At 39.7% G+C, this 22,959-nt stretch overlaps 1 protein-coding gene across 2 annotated transcripts; it reads right to left on the bottom strand.

Moving 5' to 3' along the window:
* Positions 1-616: 616 nt before the first annotated feature.
* Positions 617-22,959, bottom strand: brd1b (bromodomain containing 1b). 2 transcript variants are annotated; one of them, XM_056271000.1, is made up of 13 exons: positions 22,612-22,959; positions 18,768-20,132; positions 18,055-18,211; positions 17,839-17,970; positions 17,554-17,682; positions 16,773-17,085; positions 16,405-16,665; positions 14,617-15,093; positions 14,407-14,536; positions 12,098-12,228; positions 9,400-9,509; positions 8,905-9,059; positions 617-2,041 (listed from the first exon to the last, which is right to left on the bottom strand). In XM_056271000.1, exons 2-13 carry the CDS (start codon positions 20,111-20,113, stop codon positions 1,873-1,875), a joined length of 3,510 nt encoding a protein of 1,169 aa, XP_056126975.1. In that variant the 5' UTR covers positions 20,114-20,132; positions 22,612-22,959; the 3' UTR covers positions 617-1,872. The 2 variants fall into 2 exon arrangements, with proteins under 2 accessions (XP_056126975.1, XP_056126976.1); XM_056271001.1 differs by lacking the exon at positions 9,400-9,509 and having other exon boundaries at positions 1,895-2,041.

Raw genomic sequence — 22,959 nt, 5'->3', positions numbered from 1 at the left:
TCATTTAGATGTACTAAAATAACACACACGGTCACTATGCAATTGTTTCACTTTTTCCTTTCCTTCACATTTCCTTTTTTGAATAGATTTACAAAGTTGTCACAGATCTATATTTTGCTTTGTCATACGGTGTATGGAGTGTAGATGTGAAAAAAAAAAGTATTTAAGTAATTTAAAATAGTTCAACATAACGCAGCATATATATATATATATATATATATATTGTAATTATATATATATATATATATATATATATATATATATATATATATATATATATATATATATATATATATATATATATATATATATATATATAGTGTGTGTGTGTTTGTAAAGGACCAAAAAACAAGGTACTAAAATTCTCTAATGAAACTGAACAATATAAAACAAATTAATACAATAACAAAGAGCAAACAATAACATTTTTAAAGTTCTTAAATTATTAAAAGATTTGAAGAAAATAATGGTTTCATTTCAAAATGAACTATTATTAATACATTTGGGCCCCAAACAAAGTCAACAAAGTAGACGATATCAAACAGAACATTACAGTTGATGTTACCTTCAGTAATGTTAAGAAATTAACCATAAAAAAAGACAAATGCAGCACAAATTGTAATTTTTTTGTGTTTATTTTCAGTGTACTTAAAAAATACTGGATCTCGCCAGCACTCACTATCATTGGCTATAATGTGATCCTCCCAGAGAAAAGAAACAAGAGTACCGGTCAATACAAGACATTCATAAAAAAAAAAAAGTGTTTTAACCCAGAATGCTACCCAGAATCCATACTGGAGAGAGACACAGTTAAACAGTCACAACAGATGGTTATGATTAAAACACCCACACACAAAGCAAAAATAGGCAAACACAGCTTCCACCAAAATATGCCTACTCCAAATATAAAGTTTTGCATACTTTTCTTTGTCCTAATACAACACCTTTGTACAGGCACATCTTTATTCAGACCTACAATACAGTTCCCGAGAGCACAGTAAAATAAAAAGCAACCAATTGGGGGATTTTTTTTTTCATACTACCTGCCTGAAACATTCACACAAACTAATATGAAAAAAAGGGAATAAACATTCCAAAAAAAGAAGGAAAAAAAAAACTGGGCAGCAAAATTTTTGGTTTTGCATGAGTGATGCACTTCTGGCTTTCATCGCTACTGTTGTTTCCTCTTCTCCGAATTTTTTTTTTTTTAACCACTCTAAAGTATTACATGTATATAATTTCTTAGCTTTATATAAATATTTACAAACATCACTTAGTTGTGTCCCATAAGAATATTTTTATATAAAAAAGTAGATAACATGTTAATGCCAAGGAGGAGAAGCTTGCATTGACATTACAATAACTTAACCGTTAAAAAAAAGAAAAACAACAAATGTTTGATACAGTAAGTGCGTCAGCCCCTTCCAAAAGTCCCTAGTATGGAAAAATCAAGGCTTTGCACGTGATGTAGCACCAGATGGGTTCGCACCTCAGCGCGGTTGAGAAATTACCTTGGAGTAGAAATCTTCCAGGAGGTCATGTGCGGTACAAACCAAAAAAACAAAACAATAAATTAGTGTTGGATAATTTAGGATGACGTTATTTACAGCCAGAGTTAAACACGAGGTGTATCGTGGATGGTGATGGAAGTGTAAAGGAAAGTAGATGGCAGTGTGAGAGTTCACAGCAGTCTTGCAGCACATTACAGGAGAGTGAAGGCGCTCTCACATTCATAGGTTGAGAAACTCGCCAGCTCCTAACAGAATTGGGAGGGAGGGGCTCGGTAAACACGGCCAGTCGGATACAGGAGCGTAGCGTCGGGTAAACGTGGGGCTTGATGAGACCCTCCAATATCCCCCCCCTGAACGGGGGTTAATCTCCAGCGCCTAAGTCCTGGACAAGGCTCAAGTGGTTCATGGCACGGTTGAAGGCGCTTTGCACAGCTTTACGGATGCCTGACGTTCTGCCCTCCAACATTTTGCTTTTGTCTAAGGTCTCGTCGATTCCGAATGGTACCATCTTGGATTTAGGAAGCCATTGCCTGTTGGAGATTAAAGATTACAGAGTTATTTTAAAAAGACGGCAGAAGCAGAACTTTTAAACGTAACACTGTGTCCCAACCAGTACATTCTCTGTCCACACTGAAATGGATACCCAACACAATACTACAGAAACAGACGGTTGGATAAGAAAGGCGTTTTAAAACGTTTCAATGACGCATACTCCTAAATATGATGATTCCTTGTGATAAACCCCCTTACTAACACAAAGGTCCTTGTATATTTTCATGTATTAAGACCCTTTTAAAGGTACAATATGTAAGATTTTTGTAATAAAATATTCAAAAAGCACTTACATTACCCCAAAAGTTATTTTGTAAATCCACAGAAATTCCAGTTTTAAATAATGGCTCGTCCCTTGTCATTGTCGCATATTAATGGTGTAATATCCGCGCTGTCCTAGGTTTCCGTTTGTAGAAACCATAGACATAATACATAGATGACTCATTAGCGACCGTTTCAATGGACCGCAATAGGTAAGCCGCTAATGAGGTATCTATGTATATATTTCTATGATACAATATCTCGCACGCCGCTGTTGTGTTGTTCAGTCATCATGGTTTACGATTATTGATCGGCGTGTATAGAAAATCCAAAAAAAGGTAAATGTAGATCAACTGAGGCAAGCAAGCTTTGGGACAAACTGAAAAAAAAAACAAAAAAAACAAGGATCAATATCGGCGTGGCGTTTTCCAGATGGAGAGAGCTTCGCGACAAACTTGGGACTTGATCTGTCGACAGAGACTCTGCTCTCGTATTGGTGTTTTAGTAGACAGGTATGCCGATATTACTTATTGTACACATACAGTTATTTTGCACTTTGTTTGATATTCAGTAATGCTTTTTATCAAGTCTGGTGACCAAGTCTATGGCAGTGAAATTAAATACAGTAGGCTATGTGTTGCACAAAAATATTTAGCCATTACTTGCAAATACTGTGGGTTTGTTTAAATGTACTTTTAGTACGATTGTTTTAAACATGTAAAACTGCGCAGCATTAACCCACCAAATCCTTTGACAAATAGTCACATATTAGTGACAGGCTAATATAGCATTACATTTCATGTTCCTTGCAGCCAATTCATTACGATGGCATAAAATAGTGTGTTCAAACTTACAGGTAATAAAAAAACTGATTTATTAGCTGATATATCATTTATATGATTCGTGAATTCCATACATCTCTGGATGGTGAAAACGACATCTCCCATCATTCCACTCTCCTTCATAACGTCATCAAGCTTTGTCTTTGTTATTGTTTTGAAAATGCGACCTCTGGCGGCGAAAAAATTACAGATTGTACCTTTAAAATGAAATAAAATAAATCACTTTATTTTTAAATGTATAATTATTTAATATATATATGTATATATTAGGGCTGTCAATCGATTAAAATTTTTAATCTAATTAATTACATACTCTGTAATTAATTAATCTAAATTAATCACATACACAATCTTACAATGTTTACATGGTACAATTTCTGGTAAGCTACGTTTTTATTATTATTGCTTGACACAAATTTCACGATTTCAATTTAATTTAATTCTTGTGATTTGATGCAATATTGACTCATTTGGATAAATAGGTACACAAGATAGGCATTTATTTTTCTCAAGAAAAAAAAAATCTCACCCAATGCTGCAAAAATACAGAGAGCCATATCAGCTGGTAGTATTTAAGGTTAAAAATAGCTCAAATTAAATATAATGCGTGTTTATTACAAATAACAACTTTGATATAAGTAAAAATATAATACATATGTAATATAGCAGTAGGCTACATAAATTTAGAAAAATACTCTATAGCTCTTTTTTTATAGCCAACTATAACATGCTATATGGTCATGAAATGGCTTTCCTGAGGTAACTTAGGCTAAATGTTATGTGACATAATTGTTCTCCAGCTGTTTTATTGACCTCTTTTCGCGGTTGAAAAACACTGATTGATCGAGGAATATACATTTCGGTAAGTTTTAGGCTGCCCTACTCAGGGCTGGACTGGCCATCGGGCATACCGGGCATTTTCCCGGTGGGCCGACGTGCTTTGTGGGCCGATACATCTCATACTTTAAATATATTAAAAAAATTGTCTGAACGGCCTATAAAACTCGCACATCGGTGGCCCATTGAGTTTAGTTTTGCTTAATTGGCAGCGCTGGGATCTTTGTGCCGGTGTAATGGATTGGACACAGCGTAGGTTTTTTTTCTTTCTCACAGACCGGCACATGAAACGCGTAGATCAGCGGCCCATTGGTTATTTTCTTGATTGACACTGGGCTGGTCCAATCACATCTTTAAACACCTCCCCCTTTGAGCTCTGAGTGAGCGAGCAGTGTCAGTGTGTATCTGTCAAAATAGTCAGAGAACAAACGCAAAGAATGTGCAGAGAAAAAGCGTGAGAAAAAAAATTCACTTCAAAGTCCCTTCAAGTGGCTGATGAGGATAGTGAGGAGGATAAGGAGAGAGATGAGTGAGTGTAGAGAACTGTGGTAAGCAGAACTAGGCTACTTTCAGAACACTTGGGCTATGTAGAAACCCACTACCCAGTTACGGATTATTTACACATCTGCATATTTGACGATTACGCATTTTATTAGAATTGTAATCATAGACTGTAATGAGACAAGTTTGTAAACCATGTTTTTTGCCAAAATAAAAGAACGATGCCGTTTCCCTCAAAATAAAAGATCATGTGCTTATCTCTTTCAAGTATAGAAATTAGTACGAAACTATGAAAGTTGCTTTTATTTTTCAGTGCATTTGTTTTACAACATATGGCTATTACTGCCATGGGATTAATATTATAACTAGTATTATGTAGTAGTGTAATGTAGACAGAAACTATATCACAACTAAAAGAGTTTTGAGTTTTTCTTTGTTCAATTTGCACACTGAATATGGGTTGGAGCTCTTAATTTTGAACTCTCAAAGTGCACTAGATTGACGAATTTAACATTAAAAAGCACAATTTTATTACGGGGGAGCATGCCCCCGAACCCCCCTAGAAGGACAGAGGTGTACTCACCACAGATTTCACAAAATCCTATGGGAAAAATTGATATTGCGAACCCAATGCAGCTTATAGCTTGTTTAAGGATTACTGTGGAGTATAGTTTAACTTAGTAGTTATTTCATCTGTTAACTCTTACTCACTCCTATTCACTTATTACATGGCGTTAGTGGTTTTAATAGGAGTTGGTATACATATTCAAGGGCGTGCAAAGTTCGGTTGTGTTTATGATCATATGTAGTGGGCCAGTCTGGGCCAAAATGCCCGGGCCGATTTTTTGTCCCAGTCCAGCCCTGGCCCTACTGTATCTTTCAACATTGGTCATTCGTGTTTATTTACTATTAGCTAGAGATGATCGGTTCACGTGCCGCTATGGGATCTGTCATGACTCATGTCACATTTACAAGCGCCAAAACGGTATTTTATTGTTTGATTTTCGTAATAAAATTGACAGAATCTGAGAGCTGAGATTTTTTAAATATCATAAGTAACGTGCTCTGTCTTGTCTGTTTCCGTGTCCTCTCTTTGGTGCGCGATTTTTCTGTGCGTGAGAAAATGGTTGTGTGACGTGAGAGCGCGTGAAAAGTTACAACACACACACACACAAGCGCGCTTTCTCTCAGACACACTCACCGACTCAAGCACACACTCCTGGATGCTTTGCATTGATGTGGTACTTTAGAGTTGACGAACTCTGTTTGTTATAAGTAAATGTTCCAAACAATGATCCAAGCAGCGCGTTCTTGTCTCCCTCCTTCTTTTTACACGAATGGTGGCTACGGCTAGAACGGCTCCGCAAAGGTCAAAACTAATCAATGGATTAATCTGCGTTATTTTTTTTAACGCGTTATTTCTTCTCAGATTAATTAATCGAAATTAACGCGTTATTTTGACAGCCCTAGTATATATATATAAACACTGAACAAAATTATAAACGCAACATTTTTCTTTTTGCCCCCATTTTTCATGAGCTGAACTTAAAGATCTAAGACTTTTTCTATGTACAAAAAAGGCCTATTTCTCCCAAATCTGTCTAAATCTGTGTTAGTGAGCACTTCTCCTTTGCCGAGATAATCCATCCACCTCACAGGTGTGGCATGTCAAGATGCTGATTAGACAGTATGATTATTCCACAGGTGTGCCTTAGGCTGGCCACAATAAAAGGCCACTCTAAAATGTGCAGTTTTACTGTATTGGGGGGAAAAAAATAAAAGGTTGTGGATTGTGGCCTGTGGAATGTTGGTCCACTCCTCTTCAATGGCTGTGCGAAGTTGCTGGATATTGGCAGGACCTGGAACACGCTGTCGTATACACCGATCCAGAGCATCCAAAACTTGCTCAATGGGTGACATGTCAGGTGAGTATGCTGGCCATGCAAGAACTGGGATGTTTTCAGCGTCCAAGAATTGTGTACAGATCCTTGCAACATGGGGCCGTGCATTATCATGCTGCAACATGAGGTGATGGTTGTGGATGAATGCCACAACAATGGGCCTCAGGATCTCGTCACGGTATCTCTGTGCATTCAAAATGCCATTAATAAAATGCACCTATGTTTGTTGTCCATAACAAACGCCTGCCCAAACATAACCCCACCGCCACCATGGGCCACTCGATCCACAACGTTGACATCAGCAAACCGCCCACCCACATGAGCCATACACGCGGTCTGCCATCTGCCCTGTACAGTGAAAACAGGGATTCATCCGTGAAGAGAACACCTCTCCAAAGTGCCAGACGCCTTCGAATGTGAGGATTTGCCCACTCAAGTCGGTTACGACGACGAACTGTAGTCAGGTCGAGACCCGATGAGGACGACGAGCATGCAGCTGAGCTTCCCTGAGACGGTTTCCGATAGTTTGTGCAGAAATTCTTTGGTGATGCAAACCGATTGTTGCAGCAGCTGTCCGGGTGGCTGGTCTCAGACGATCATGGAGGTGAAGATGCTGGATGTGGAGGTCCTGGTCTGGTGTGGTTACACGTGGTCTGCGGTTGTGAGGCCGGTTGGATGTACCGCCAAATTCTCTGAAACGCCTTTGGAGACGGCTTATGGTAGAGAAATTAACATTCAATTCACGGGCAACAGCTCTGGTGGACATTCCTGCAGTCAGCATGAATGAATGTGTTTGGGATGCTCTGGATTGGCGTATATGACAGCGTGTTCCAGGTCCTGCCATTATCCAGCAACTTCGCACAGCCATTGAAGAGGAGTGGACCAACATTCCACAGGCCACAATCAACAACATTTTTTTTTTTTTTTTTGTAAAACTGCACATTTTAGAGTGGCCATTTATTGTAGCAAGCCTAAGGTACACCTGTGCAATAATCATGCTGTCTAATCAGCATCTTGACATGCCACACCTGTGAGGTGGGGAAGGATTTTCTCAGCAAAGGAGAAGTGCTCACTAACACAGATTTAGACAGATTTGTGAACAATATTTGAGAGAAATAGGCCTTGTGTACATTGAAAAAGTCTTAGATCTTTGAGTTCAGCTCATGAAAAATGGGAGCAAAAACAAGTGTTGCATTTATAATTTTGTTCAGTGTATGTGTGTGTATATGTATATATATATATATATATATATATATATATATATATATATATATATATATATATATATATATATATATATGTGTATATGTATATATATATATATATATATATATATATATATTTATATATATATATACATACATGTATACAAATTAATTAAAGCTGCAGTCCGTAGCTTTTTTTGGGGTTAAAAATGATCCAAAATACATATTTGAGAAAATACACAACCAGCCAGTGTTCAAAACTATCTGCTTGCCGTAGCTCGATTCCAAACGGTAAGCTTGTAATAATGTTTTTAATTCCAGTGGTACTGGTGGATTTCCACGGGAGATTCGAGCATGTCTTTGCGTCATTACGTCACATCTGTACACATAAAGAAGGGGTCTCGGCTAGTAGGCTATATTGCGTGTGAGGATGTTGGAGGTGGAGATTTATAGCCTTTTCTCACATAACTTGATATAATTAAACGTATCAATTTGATGGCGGATCCAGAAAGGTTCAAACGACAATCACCAGTGACAACAGATTCACCCGCTGTAAAATGCAAAAGACTTTGTTTGGCTTCGGAGTGGCTAACTTACATAAAAAAAAGAGACTGCAACCGGACCCATGCGAAAACAAGGATACATATCGGAAGGACATTACATGAAGTCACGCAATACTGACGTTGTTAACATTAACAAGTTGAGAACAAAGTATAATTTGCACGGTTTTGCATGATAAGCGATTTTTAAATTTAATCAGCGCGATTTACTGCAATGTCAGAACCAGAACAAAAGTGGATGTTACTTGTTCAGATAACATTTTCCGGTGAAAATTATTATGTTAGTCATACTTCCAAAAAGAATAATCTGTGATTCTGAATGGCAGTATCGACACCGGCGCGGTGATTGACAGCTGCACACTCTCCTCAATGTGTTCATCCGCGCTGTGCGGTGTCAAACTACAACTCACGTAAAGTTGATAATTCCGCGAATGACTGCAATTGCAGATTTCGAACAGAGATGGCGACAAAGAGGAAAAAATGCGGACTGCAGCTTAGAATGCCTGTTAATTGTGTCAATAGAACAAAATACTTTTAATCTTACTTAAATGAAACCCGACATATTAAATTCAGTATATGTGTTAAAAATTGTTACCATGTTAAGTTTGACTGCCCTAAAAATACATTTAATAAAATCCCATCCCACCAGGAAAGCTTAAAAACCTCTGGTGTTAGACAAATTGTTAACACATTTCGCTATATTTGAACGCTTCTCTCAAAGAAAGACTTCTCACCAGTTGCGTCTGCTGTCGAAGAAGCGGACGAGGAAGAGTTTCTCCTTGGACCTGTACTGCATCAGCTCTCCGACCCTGAGCACGTCCCGTGGAGGGGTGGGAATGTACTCGTCGTTGAGATGGCAACCCACCCGAGGCATCTGAGGATCTATGATCTACAGGTGGGCAGAGAGGCCATCAAAAACAGTAATCTTTGAACGTGCATCTCGAAAGTCCTGGTAACCTGGTAACTGGAGTGTGCCTGTGACCGCTAATGTATAAACTGTTGGAAATGGAAATGGTTGCCACCAAACACAGGAACGCACACACACGCTCACTCACATACACCAAAAAAAAAAAAAAAAAAAAAAAAGTACGCACATGCATATCCTGGTTGTATCACCTGGCAATAATGTTATGGTTGACTGTTGGCCACTGAGGAGGCAGATGCATGAAATAATGAAGAGGAAGAGAAGGAGAACCAGTCTCTGACGGCATGCACACATGCACACTCACCAAGGCAGGATAGGAAGGATATCCACTAAGCTTGGCCCAAACTAGTTTAAGGGGCTCCAGATTTAGTGGTGTAGTGTTAGCAGGCATCCAAATATTGCTGCTGTCAATCTCTATGAAAGTAGGAATAATGGAAAGTTATGTGGGGTTCACCGTAAAAAATGGCGCAGAACACCTCAAGAGCCACGGCAGTATTTAGCCAATCAGCAGCGGATCATTTCTTTAACGGAAGCATGCCGAGCCAATAACCAGACACAATTATGCTTCTAATGCCACTTCCAAAAACAAATTGATTTGTATATTTTTAATTCAAAACAGAAATTTAAAAAAAAATGTGCTAAAAATGGTTTTGGTGTGGTCTGGAAAGGTCAAACATGTCACAAGACTAATGAGCCCACTCAGACTCTGACATGCTTGCGGGTCAGAATGCAGAAGTAAGCCTTCCATTTCTGAGAAAGCACGTGGCAGGCCAAAAGATTTCATCAGCATATCGATGGTAAGCAGTCAAGAAATACTGTTTGGGGTGAAATTATCTTTAAAGGGTTGGTTCATCAAAAAATTCAAATTCCGTCATCCTTTACACACCCTAAGTAGCTCAAAAAGCCCCCACATACTTTCCTTGAACACAAAACACTTTTTTCTATGCAAGGGCTGCACGATTAATCGCAATTTACATGTAATCGCACTTAAATTGAGATGGCTTATCGTGATTTTGAAATCGCAAAGGCTGCGATTATCTTTTACGCTCAACTCGTCATTGATATACGGCTCTGTAAACGCTGCTCCATCTGAAAGCACTGTGAGTTGAGTCACTTATAACATGCATTTGAAAAAGCAACACGCGTCAAACATCTTTCCAAACATGAGAAGCATTTATGAATCTCTTGTCCAACAAAAGACAACATTTAATAACATGCATTTACTCCAAACTCACTTCATAACGACAGATGAGCATAATTTGTGATATGATGTGGCTTCTTACACAGAATAAGGCAGTCGTGTATTTATAAGTCATGTTTAATCGATCAAAGCATTTCAATCTTCTGTTTATTCAGCTACAGCGATAGGGATTTCCTGGAATGATGCGCGTTATTCTACTTCTGCGGCGGGGCATATTTGGCGTGTCTGCGTGAGAGCGCCCTGTGGCGTTCAAATGGAGCAGTATTTACTACCGGTCAGCCGCACTGCACTGAAAAGCTGCGCATAAAATATCGCAGCCTTTGCCAAATCGCGTGCGGTTTTATTGCGATTAATCGTGCAGCCCAGAACAGGGACTTTCAAGCTACAAAAACAGGATTAAAGCAGTCCCCATGACCTCTTAATCATATAACAGATTTGCATAAAGAACATGCCGACTTTTAAGTCTCCATTTACTTCTTTACTAAAAATCTTCCCCTCTGCCATTGCAGTCAAATCCCATTTGCTTTGTATATATATATATATATATATATATATACAAAGCAAATGGGATTTGACTATATATATATATATATATATATATATATATATATATATATATATAATTATGTGACAAAACAAGATAATTGGCCAAATCTGAATATGCAGAAATGCAAACAGTGTTTCAGAGCTACTATTTTAAATGAATAGCGAATAAATTTCAGTGTTAAGGCTGGTTCACACCAAGTATGATAACTACTAGGTTTTAATAAACATATTAATCAGGGATGTCACGATATACCGGTATTTACGTTAACTGTGATATATATTAAATTAAATACTGATATTGTGTTAATGCTACACATACGATGATCTCTTGCGAACAGTGCGAGTAACTCTCTGGTAACACAAAATAAACAAGTTAAAGATGAATCTGACCTTACTTTTCAAAATTAGAAATATATAGAATACATATATTGTGATACTGATATTATCAATTCATGATTCTTTGCCACTGTAATCGTTTAGAGAAAATCTAAATTCATGACAGCCCTAGTTCTAATTCTAAGAGAATAGTGAACTTCACACCACAGCTATAACGATAACTACACAGAGGAACGATATCATTGGAATCACTTTCAGAACAATTTTGTCCAGCTTATGAATGATAAAAACACTGACAGCCAATCAGAATTTAGAAACCACATGACTTTAAAGAGCTTGAAAATTTAAAGCGGCAAACGACAAAACTGCAGAGTGTGCTTAAAATTAATTAAAATTGTGTGAAAAAGTTATTGTGTTGGTGTGAATGCTAATATAATCATCATAATATCGTGAGCTTGTGATCACTATACAGTTTCACTGTATGAAAAAGAAAGAAGCAAATAATCAACATTTCACGTGTTTTAGAGAGAAGAGAATGATTTGGAAAGACATGAGGGTGAGTAAATGATGACAGGATTTTTGTTTTCAGATGAGCCGTCCCATCAAGCACCATGTTAAAGAGCAAACGTAAGCAGCAAATACCCAGAGGGACAGGATAAGCCGTGATGATTATTAAAACATGAGGGTTTCAACATGCAGACACTACGGCAGTAGGCAGAGGTCTTTTTTGTGTTAGACAAAGCCATGAAAAGCAGGTCAGTGGCAAAAGCAAGCAAGAGGAAGAACAGCGAGCTTCCACAGAGCTGACGGGACACCAACAGCTGCCAGAACTGGGTCTGACCCATTTCTCAGAACTGAAGAATGGGGCTGGTGTACAATCCCACATACCCGTTCACGCCTGCAAAAACTGGATGCTCACCTGCTGCCAGCTTGTTGGCTTTGGAAATGTTCCCTGGTTCCACGCAATTGACCAGCTCTTTTTTATCATCCGTCGTATTTCGCCTCGTCATCGCCAGCTTCCCTTTCCCGCTCTTTGTGTGACTGACATTGCTAAAAGAGATGGGAAAAAAAGGCGTTCAAAGAGGATCTATTATGCTTTTTACATTTTTAGTGTGTAATGTTGCTGTTTGAGCATGAAAAAGGTCTGCAAAGTTACAAATCACAGTGTCACTCCAAAGGGAGTTGTTCTCTATATCAGTGTGCACTGTTTCTGAACTTCCTGAGTCAACAGTCTTGAGTTTTCTTCTGGGAATGAACACGTCACAAAAATTCTTATTTAAATAATTCCCACCCAAGGATTATGAAAAGAAAAGAAAAAAAGGGCCGAGGCCTGCTTAAAGAGGTTGACCAATCACAACACACTGCTCCTGCCGACCAATAAGAGCCCATTGCACTTTACGAAAAAGGGGGGCTTCATAGAGACCAGAACATTACTGAAAGACTGAGAAGAGAGGTGCTGCACTAATGTAAAATGTGAAAAATAATGTTTTGAAAACCGTTGAAAACTGTTGGAAACCGAACCCAAAAACAAAATCAATACTTTGTAAAAAGGCATAATATGGCCTTTCTTATTTATTAAGACATTGTATAGTGCGCATTTAGAAATTGTATTTTATGTACTCGTTCCCACTAGTGTTGTCACGATACTAGAATTTCTAACTTCGATACGATACCTTGAAAAATATCGATATTCGATACCATTTTCGATACCACGGAGAAAAAACTGCCACAATATTAAGGGGGTATTTTTTTAATTTAAAGCTAAATATAACAAGTCTAGAACATGACAATGAGGTATATTTTACATGAACAAAAATGTCCTGAGTTCTATTTGTTTATATTTTTTAATTGGACCAGAGCTAACATGATGTATTTTTATTACCTACTGTTATCAAAAATTAAAATATACTGTAACAAAAAAGCACTTAACAGTATTAAATTGGAGGATAGAGAGTCAGTAATGTATAATAATAAGATTAAACATTCAATTTTCAGTTAAAGGCATGTCATTATTGAATTCAGACATGCCATTGTCTAGCTGTTTAGTTTAATTAATATCTGTGTAATCAAATTGATGATAATCGCTAATGAAGGAAACTTGCAGAATTAAATAATAATTTTTGAATAAAGTTAAATAGGCACCAGTTAATTTACATTTGACCACAGTTACAATATTTACTTGTCTAAGATTCCTCAGTCAGATTATGTTAACTTTAAGAATTAAAACGAGACAACACAGACTCTTATCAACAACAATACTAGGCCATCTTGGTTAATGTTTCAGAAAAGTTCAAATGAGAAGAGTTACAGTGTTTCCTTGAGGATTTTTTTTAGCAGTGGGGGCAGGTCTGTCCAAACAACAAACACCCCTGATGCTGAGCATATGCAGCTAAATAGTAGCCTACCCCTGGAGCCTGTTCCTTAAGTCTGTTTTCACCTATACAATAATTGTAAAAAATGAGTGATGTGAGGAATTATTAATAGTCAAACAATCTGTTGGGTGCCCGCAGCCCGCTCGCGTGTCCGCGCTATTCTCCGACATGCCCGCTCGCGGTGTGTAGCTCGTGTCCGCGCTATTCTCCTACATGCCCGCTCGCGGTGTGTAGCTCGTGTCCGCGCTATTCTCCTACATGCCCGCTCGCGGTGTGTAGCTCGTGTCCGCGCTATTCTCCGACATGCCCGCTCGCGGTGTGTAGCTCGTGTCCGCGCTATTCTCCTACATGCCCGCTCGCGGTGTGTAGCTCGTGTCCGCGCTATTCTCCTACATGCCCGCTCGCGGTGTGTAGCTCGTGTCCGCGCTATTCTCCGACATGCCCGCTCGCGGTGTGTAGCTCGTGTCCGCGCTATTCTCCTACATGCCCGCTCGCGGTGTGTAGCTCGTGTCCGCGCTATTCTCCGACTCCGACATGCCCGCTCGCGGTGTGTTTTTTAAGCGTGTCCGCGCTATTCTCCGACATGCCCGCTCGCGGTGTTCTTTATCAATCAACCAAAGCCGGTCGCGGGGGCGCCGTCCTCGCCATCTTTCCATTCACTTCACTTTTGCTATTTAACCAGAGCGAATGAGACGAGTGCGTCACGTGTGGTGTTTGTCAACGCGCCTTTTGAGAGAAGTGAAAGTGACCGCTCGGCTAGTATCGATACTTCGGGAAATTAGTATTGGTACCGTTCAGATATTTCAGTATCGATATTTATCGAAATATCGATATTTTTGACAACACTAGTTCCCACCTTGTGTTTTCCTGTATGCTCCCGCTTCCGCTGGAAGAGATGCTGGACTCCGAAGCACAGCGGCGGCGAGGCTCTGGCGTTCGATTCACAGGAAGCCCTTTCTTTGGCTCCGAAAACCCATTAGACAAGCCTGCAGATACAAAACATTGTCTAAAATACACCCAGGCAATGGTACCATGTTTCTCGAGATTAAAAGTGTAAGCTGTTTACCAGTATCCAAGCGTTTGATCGGACACTCATCCTCGTTGTCATCCTGACTGTCTCCACTCGCACTGCGCGTCCGTTTCCTGCGCTGGAGAAGGGTTTCGAGCCGAGGGATGACCACCGACAGGAACGTCTTAGTGCCCAGCTGAGGGCAGTCAATTGAGGATTCACTTGTGTTCGACGGCTTCTGTGGACTCTTTGACTTTCGGAACAGCACAGCCGTTCGCCGGTTGACCATATTCGCTGGTTCAGTTAGAGTGGAGGTAGCGACCATAACGTTATTTTCAGAGGGCAGAATGTCAGGGGAGAGACCGTTAAGAAGTGAGGTAGAGAACGTCTCCCTGTCAAATTTGACCTTTTTCGGGCACTTTTCAAGGTTGGGCTCCATGGGTTTCAGTGTCGGAGGTTCACAGGGGCTGTCTGAGTTTTTCAGGAGTGGCACAGAGTCTGAAGGCTCAAGTTTTGGAGGTAATGACTTGTCACCTGTAATGATAGATCAAATATTTAGTACAAACCCATTTTGAAGAGTACCAGTTCTTAAACGAGGCTAAAATGGCTTTTAACCAGCTATTAAGGAAGATAATTAAAATCATATGCCTTCAAAGTAACTTCTTTATTCAAACAGAGAAATATATCTTCATGGAACATGATCTTTACTTAATATCCTAATGATTTTTGGCATGAAAGAAAAATAGATCATTTTGGCCAATACAATGTATTGTTGGCTATTGCCACAAATATACCAGTGCTACTTGTGACTGGTTTTGTGATCCAGGGTCACATATATAACGTGCAAATTAAAAGCCTTTTTTAATGCCATGCCAGCTTCTACGACTATATTCAAGGCGAGAGCCAGGTTTAGTTATTCAAAAATAAAACTAAAGGCGTTTAAGATTAATTTTTTTCTAAAAACCTTAAGACTAAACTTGGGTTTACTTGGTTAAAACCTTTTCAAAAGTATCATCAGAATAAACATTCCTCAAAGGGTTAGAAGTAGTTTTACAGTATATACTACAGGTGAATAATCTTCTAATAGTCAAAATTTGTGCAAGTCTCGAGGGTCCTATCCGACATTGTGTGTAAATGGCTTGATTCCAGCGTTTATTAAAAGAGAATATATGTTTTGTCCCAACAACAAGATTTATTTCATGTAACTTGTTTAAGCACTGACATGATTTTGAATCAGTTATTATTTAAAAAATCCTGTTGTGAAGTAATCTCAATGAACTTCAATGCCACTAATAGAGCATTTGCCTCTGCAGTGAAAACTGAACTTTGGTTAGGGATGGGTATACCCTGACGCTGTTCATTTGTTGCAAAAGCTGCTTCCAATTGATTTCCAGATCTAGATTCATCTGTGTATATTGGGGTATGTTGTGTGAACATTGGTCTTATGTCTCTTATGTTTTTGATGTTTGGTTTCTTGCTAAATCCAGATAGATTTGGAACTTTTTGAGATCCCATGGCAGAATTCAGCAAAAATGAGTCTGTTCCAAAATATTTAAATCCACTTTCAAATTCTCCAGATGGATTTTAATGCATAGACCAAATGGAAGGATGTAGTTTTGGATGGATGTAAACTCGGTTTTCTTTCATATATTATCGAATGCTGACTAGGCTGGATTTTAAATGCATAAATATATAGTGTTAAAAAAATAACAATAATGTGTTATAAAAAAATATTTATATATAATGTTTATATATAAATGTATAAAGTATATATTGGTCAAATTATGTGAAGTGGTTTTACTACATAAAAAAAAAAAAAGATGATGTGATTCAATAGGAGTGCACCTTCTTCCTCAGTAGCTTGTGGTACAGAAAGAGGCGCTTTTTCCTCTTCCTTGGGATTATTCTGCTCCAATGAAGGGGGCTCCTTTTTGTGACCCATTTCCATTCGCACATCACTGATGGTCTTTTTGAGCAACTTGAGCCGTTTGCTCCTGGAAGGACATGACTTCATGGCACTGGTTAAATCCAGCATTTCCAACAGCTTTTTCAACTGTTCCTCCTTAGACATGTGTGCGCGATTGCCTGGATTTAACAGTCGGTCAACTGGTACAAAAACAGAATAAAATCTATAATATTTCACCAATAAACCAAACTCTGTAACTTGCAATTTTAAGTAGTCTAATATAGAAATGTAACAGGTAGGGAATTACCATCATCCCAGGTAAATAATGGAGGTGTCTCTATCTTAGGAGGCTCAGCGAGGTGCATTCCACTGGCGAAGTCAAAACCTATCCGATCTGTGTCCCGCCGTGTCTTCCTGAGGATCGCTCCACCGTGATCTCGCAAACGCACAGCAGCGCGGTAGAAAAAGGTGTCCTTGGCGTTGTACTTCATGCAGTTGTTTATAATGAGGTTGAAGTCATCCTCGAACTCATCCAGGCTCTTATATCCATGGTCGTCAATGCGTTGTCTCATTGTAGAGAAGTCCATGGGGTGTTTGATGTGGTCTAGATAATCAGGAACCTGTACACAAGAGGGAAATCAAACATAGAACAAACCTACTAGCTTTATGTACACTCAAAGAATCTGGAGAGATAGAAATAATTTCCAAAATTTTAGAATGATAGTGAAACCGTCGAAACTAATATTGCACAAATTAAGAAAAATGAAATCAAAACTATCATAAGGGTTTTTATTCTTTGATGCAAAAGAGCCCAAAATATTATGACAAGAAATATTTTAAGATATTGCTTCAAAGCCTGAAATATTGTTATGAGTTTTTATGGTGCAAGGAAGAAAAGTCAAACCCTACATGACATTTTGTTTTTCATAAAACAATATGCACTATACATTTAATTTCTAAAAACTATAAAGCAAAATTAAACTAGTCTTTTATGCAATTTTCTCACACCAGGAATCTTCATACAAGAACAATTTAGAGTTTGATAAGGTCAACATGACTCATAGCCCACAGGAATGAGACAGCCTTACCTCTTTGACATTGACAGGCTGGGAAAAGATTTTAGCCTGGTCTCTCTCCTGCAGCTGATCCAGCACTGCTCGCAGCAGGACAGGTAATGGAGTGAGTTGCATCTCCAAAACCGATTGCTGCAACTTCATCTGTAGAAAACAGACCAAAACATGGCGAAAATTACATTAACTTTGTCAAGAACATCAGGAATCTCAAAAGTACCAGTACTTTGATATTATAAATTTTAAATAAATATTTCTTTCTCTTCCATCTGGCATCACAAGACCTGAGAATTATAATTGTACCTCCTCTCTCTTTAGCTTCTCTCTCTTGCGGATGAGCTCCAGCAGTAAGCGAGCGCGCTCCAAGTCATGCCGTAAACGGTGCCAGTCCTTTAACTGCTCCGTCAGAGCTTGACGGTCCTCGACTTTTGGTGCCTGTCATTCAAAAACAAATCCTCTTTTATAATTCAAATGCATATGACCTGGGCTGTCAATCACTCCTGTCCGGGAGAGTCTCACCTGTTCTGGTTCTTTTTGCGGCTGTATGGCAGTCTGCAGGCGCCTTATTAGCGGGACGCCATTCCTCGACTGCCTCTTGAGCATCCAGTAACTGAGAACCCGTTCCACAAACACTTTCTTCTTCTGGACAGAAACTTGATTGAGGATTGTGTTGAAACTATAAGGAAGGAGATCCACAAGTCAAACACAAGGGAATCACAGAGAATCAAAACTAGGGCTGCACGATACATTGACATAAAATCAATTTCGCAATAGAGAAATCATACAGACTGCGATTAAATTAAATGTATATATACACGCTACCAGCTCCAGAATGGCACTGCTCATCCACACACATGCAAAGTGCCAAGTTTCACTCTGAAAGGAACAGCGCATACATCCATTTAAAAGCTCAATGGTCTAGAATTTGAAAATTATGAAATTAAGATGTAAATCATATTTTTGCAGTTTTACTATAAAATTTATATATTTTTTATTTTACAGGTAACATTTCTTATTTTGTTTAAGATCTTATTTAATAATCACAATAAAAATCACACATTTTTATTTTATATCAAATTGTCTTCAGGAGCAAAACAATGTTTTTTCCAGTTATTTAAATTATTTTTGCACTCCCTAACAAAATCAGAAAAAAAATCAGCCCTATTCATAACCATTCAAAACAAAAGATTCAGCCAATCTTTCCATAAAAACATTTTCAAATGCACACCTACCTTTTAGGCGTAATGCTAGGCCCAGAAACCGTCGGAACCACTGCAACTGCCTCAGATTCTGGCTTTTTGTTCTTCTTCTTCTGGCATCCTTTTGCTCTCTCCCTGTGAGCGGCCTTCTGACATAAACCGTTCTTGGGTTTGGAGTCCTCGTATATAGTAAGAGGTCTCCTCACGCAACCGTCTGGGGTATGAGAGCAGCAGTACACCGTTTTCTTCACAGAGAACGTAGTGGCTCCTGATTCAGTGACCTCTTTGATGGGCTCCATCTTCATGTAGAGACCGGCTTTCTGAGCGCAGCTCACGTGGAAAGCCGTGTAACAGTTTGCTTTGCTGCACTGAACGCAGGCACCCACTCCTTTCTTCTTACACAGGTAACAGGTGAGTTTCCAGCGAGCTGGAGGAATGTTTGCCACGCCATCAATTGGTTCGATGAAAACCGTATTGGTGAAACCGACTTCCGGGACCCAGATGGCACAGACCACGTGCCCCCATCGATCGTCGTCTGTTCTCTTAAGCGCGCCACCTTTATTCGGACAGAATATGCACTCTGCGAGCTGGGAAGGAGAATTTAAGCAGTGGCGGCAAAGCCAGCGGCCCTCTGGGATATGGGGGACACCGTAACACTCCTGATGCACAGCGAGATTGCACATGTCACAGAATAGAATTGCGTTACTGTTCTGGCACTCACCGTCCATGCAAATGCAGCAAACGGCGTCCTCGTCGATAAGTGGCTGCGGATCTCCTTGGCCCTGGCTCTCGAAGAAAGACTCCTTCTCGAAACGGTCCATGAGGAACTCAAAGAGGTTCTGAGAGACCTGGCTGTAGCCGTCGCTCTTCCTCTTCTCGTTGATCAGCTCAAGCCAGGCGTAGTCTTCCTCGTCCATGTCGTATTCCACCTCTTCGTCGAGCTCGTCTAGCGTCTTTTCCACGTAGGTGAAGTATGCAGACGGCCTTCGCGGCACAGCTGGGAGGTTGTACTCAACCATCCGGATCTTTGGCTCCGGGAGCCTGCCCTGAGCTGGCGAACCCTGCACAGTCGTCAAAGCGACGCCCTTTTTCTGCTGGTTGTTTTTGAGCCGCACAGAGCGCACAAGGACCTGTTGTGGCTTCTCTGTGTTCTCCTTGTTGCTGGTGCATTCGCTGATCTCCTGAGCTAAAGGGTCATCACTGTCGATGACATCCAGTTTGTCGTAAATGCTGAGCCGATGAACGCGGCCGTCGATCTCGAGCTCGACCATGCGCTGAGCCTCTGCATAGGTCAAGGTCTCGCGGTTGCGTGAGGGTTTGATGGGAGAGGAAGGCCTCTGCGGGGTGGCGACACGATTATGTCGAACCTTCTTCCTCATTTTTAATGCCTCAGAGGAACTGAAGTACAAGAAAAGCACACATCAACTTTTAACTGTTTCAAGCAACAATTTGTATCCCCCACAGATTATATTTCATTTTGAATAAAAAAAAGTTGCCCATAAATCTCCAATTCTAGATTGAATTACAAACATGCATGCTATAAAACCAATCCAACACTGCAACTACACAGTAAATGCCTGTTCACACAAAGACCAATAACTAGAAAGATAACAATAACTATTTTAGCATCCAGAAAAATTGACAATCAGCTGGAAAAATATTGTTCTGAAAGTAATTGCGACAATACTTTCTCCTCCTCCTCTGAATACTTGCTCCTCTGAGTAGTTATTGTTAAGGCCTGTTCACACCAAGGGCACTAAATTAACTTAAAGTCCACATTACAACTATAATGATAATAAAGAGGGATGGTATCATTGCCATCACTTTCAGAACAATTTTTTCAGCTGATGAATAATAACAGTATCCACCGACTTTAAGGAGCTTGAGCATTTAAAAGCAGCAGACCGCGTATAATAAAAAATTATCTTGCGTAGGTTTTTTTTACAAAATTAATACATACTTTTAGGGCGTAGTACAAGTAGGCGAATTGAGACGCAGGCAGCACAAGTGTGCCACACAAGTCCTGAAAAGTTAACCCAAAACGTTTCGATCGCCCCCAAGTGGTAAGAGAGAAACTAAATCAAATTACACTTCAAATGATTTTTTTCCAAAGATGGTTTCTATCATTTTAGATAGTTTTGTCCGGCTGATGCAAGTACGAATGTTACTTTTTTAAAATTATTTTTAGTTAGTTATTTGATGCTATAACAACGGGAGTGTGACATCATGATTGACAGCTGAGATTGACAGCTTCTCTGAGCGAAGTAATCACTGAGGCACCAACAGACTTTTGGGGGGATTTTCGGGAGGAGTTCAGAGCTATAACTTTAATTTCTACATTTCCATAACTGTTTATTTCACAACGACATAATGAGTTGTTCTGCAGTAAACTGTACTAACCGATTCTGCAGGAGTGTGGGTGGGCCTTGATATTGCGGCTCCACTTCACGCTCACTACTGAGCAGACTCAGGTCACGAATCAGTACAAGATGTCAGCGCCATTGGGACATTGGTGGCTTGACTGGCTTCGCTTTTCTACAACGGAAGAGAGTTAAAGGTGCGTTGTTCATCTTTTTGTACAGTCTATGTTATAGACGTGTTGTCGATTTCTCTATTCTCCTAATGAATATTAAAACTTTACAGTTAACGTTAGTCACATGCTTGGCGTGAACAGGCCTTAATGCTGACTTCACGTGCTATTGGTATTATCATAAATACGAGTTTGCTAGTGGGAAATTGGACATGAGAACCCACTCAAATAATATTTAATACTGGGAAACCGAGATGACTATCTAGATAGCGCAGCGAATGTTTATATTGTTGTCAACGAATGCGATGCTACATTTTATACAAAATAAGCAAGAGTAAACCTGGTGTCATCCATGATATGCATTCTTTCCGACAACAAATCACATGAGGTGCGTTCACGCCATGTTGTAATGACGAGATTTCAACTTGTAAAAAGCGTCCACGTCCTCGTAATTACAGTTTGTAAGATGGGAATTTTCCGAGAGCGCCTAAATGTTACCTGTAGTGTACCACGTGACTGATGATGTACAACCTGACCGTTACAAATTATGTATGTGTTGATAGTGTTGCCGTAGAAACAGTCCGAGGACGTGAACATTTCCGAATAGAACGTCACGTGTTGTCATCTTGACTTGTGACATGGTGAACGCAGCATTGAACGACGAGCCCAAAATCAGGACTTCAGACGTGGGAAGTAGGGCATTTCCGATAGCACGTGAAGGCAGCATTACTGTAGTAGTGTAAGTCTTACACTACAGTAATGCTAAGTATATATCCTATCCGGTATCCATGGCAACTTAAACCCAAGTTTGAAACCGTTGGCATAGAAACAGAAAACGCTTGCGTTTGTGTTGTCAATATGTGCATTTCGCCATCTGACATTGTAAATAATACACGTAAAAACGATATTACTGATACTGCAGCATTTAACGTAACTGCCAATTTGAGTATTAATTTACTATTTTATTAAAATCCATACCTGACTTTTAAGCACCGCAATCTGATACATTAACCCGTTTAATTAAGGCATTGGCGTGTAACAACAGATAACAGCGTCGATTTGCATCCAGGCTTTTGTTAGTTTGAAGGGGGCAGGGCAGAACAAGGCCAAACACACTGGACTGGAAAGAAAACACACTCAAACTGAACAGCAAGGACGCACACGGTATCCGGCGGCCTGCTGGTGGTTGTGCTAGTGAGCTAATGCTGTTTGGAGAGAACCACCGACATTACTGCAAACATGGCGTCAAACAAAACAAAACAGGCGCTGTAAAATATGAATACACACGTATATTTCAGGCTGCAAATATATAAATAAACCCAAAGGGGCCTTGCGGTTTGTTCTTACCTTCGCCGTCGACGTTAAAGGAAGCTTTAAAGGCAGTACGGCCGAGCTAAAAGCAGCAGCGGTGTGGCCTACTGAGCAGCAGTAGGTTTAATCCGTGCACGAGCCGCGCTACCGTCCACCAGCCGCTTCTCCGTTGTATTCCGATGGTAATATGAGGTATCCGTAACGGTCTGCCGGATCCAAATACAAGCATTTAAAAGCCGGAGTTACATGCTTAAGATAATAGCTGCTCGACCATGCTAATGCGCCTGTTTTCGGTCGTTATTGGGCTGGCCGTATGGACACTATGCTAGCAGGCTAGCTCGCCTCTCTTCCCCCCACAACAATGCGGCTGCAGCTCTCCATCGC

The sequence above is a fragment of the Rhinichthys klamathensis genome, unplaced genomic scaffold (genome assembly GCF_029890125.1).
Source record: "Rhinichthys klamathensis goyatoka isolate OS25496 unplaced genomic scaffold, OSU_Roscu_1.1 h1tg000310l_1, whole genome shotgun sequence".
In the NCBI taxonomy this organism is placed as follows: domain Eukaryota; kingdom Metazoa; phylum Chordata; class Actinopteri; order Cypriniformes; family Leuciscidae; genus Rhinichthys; species Rhinichthys klamathensis.
The sequence above is the reverse complement of the archived record's forward strand: the minus strand, read 5'-3'. Positions and strand labels throughout refer to the sequence as shown.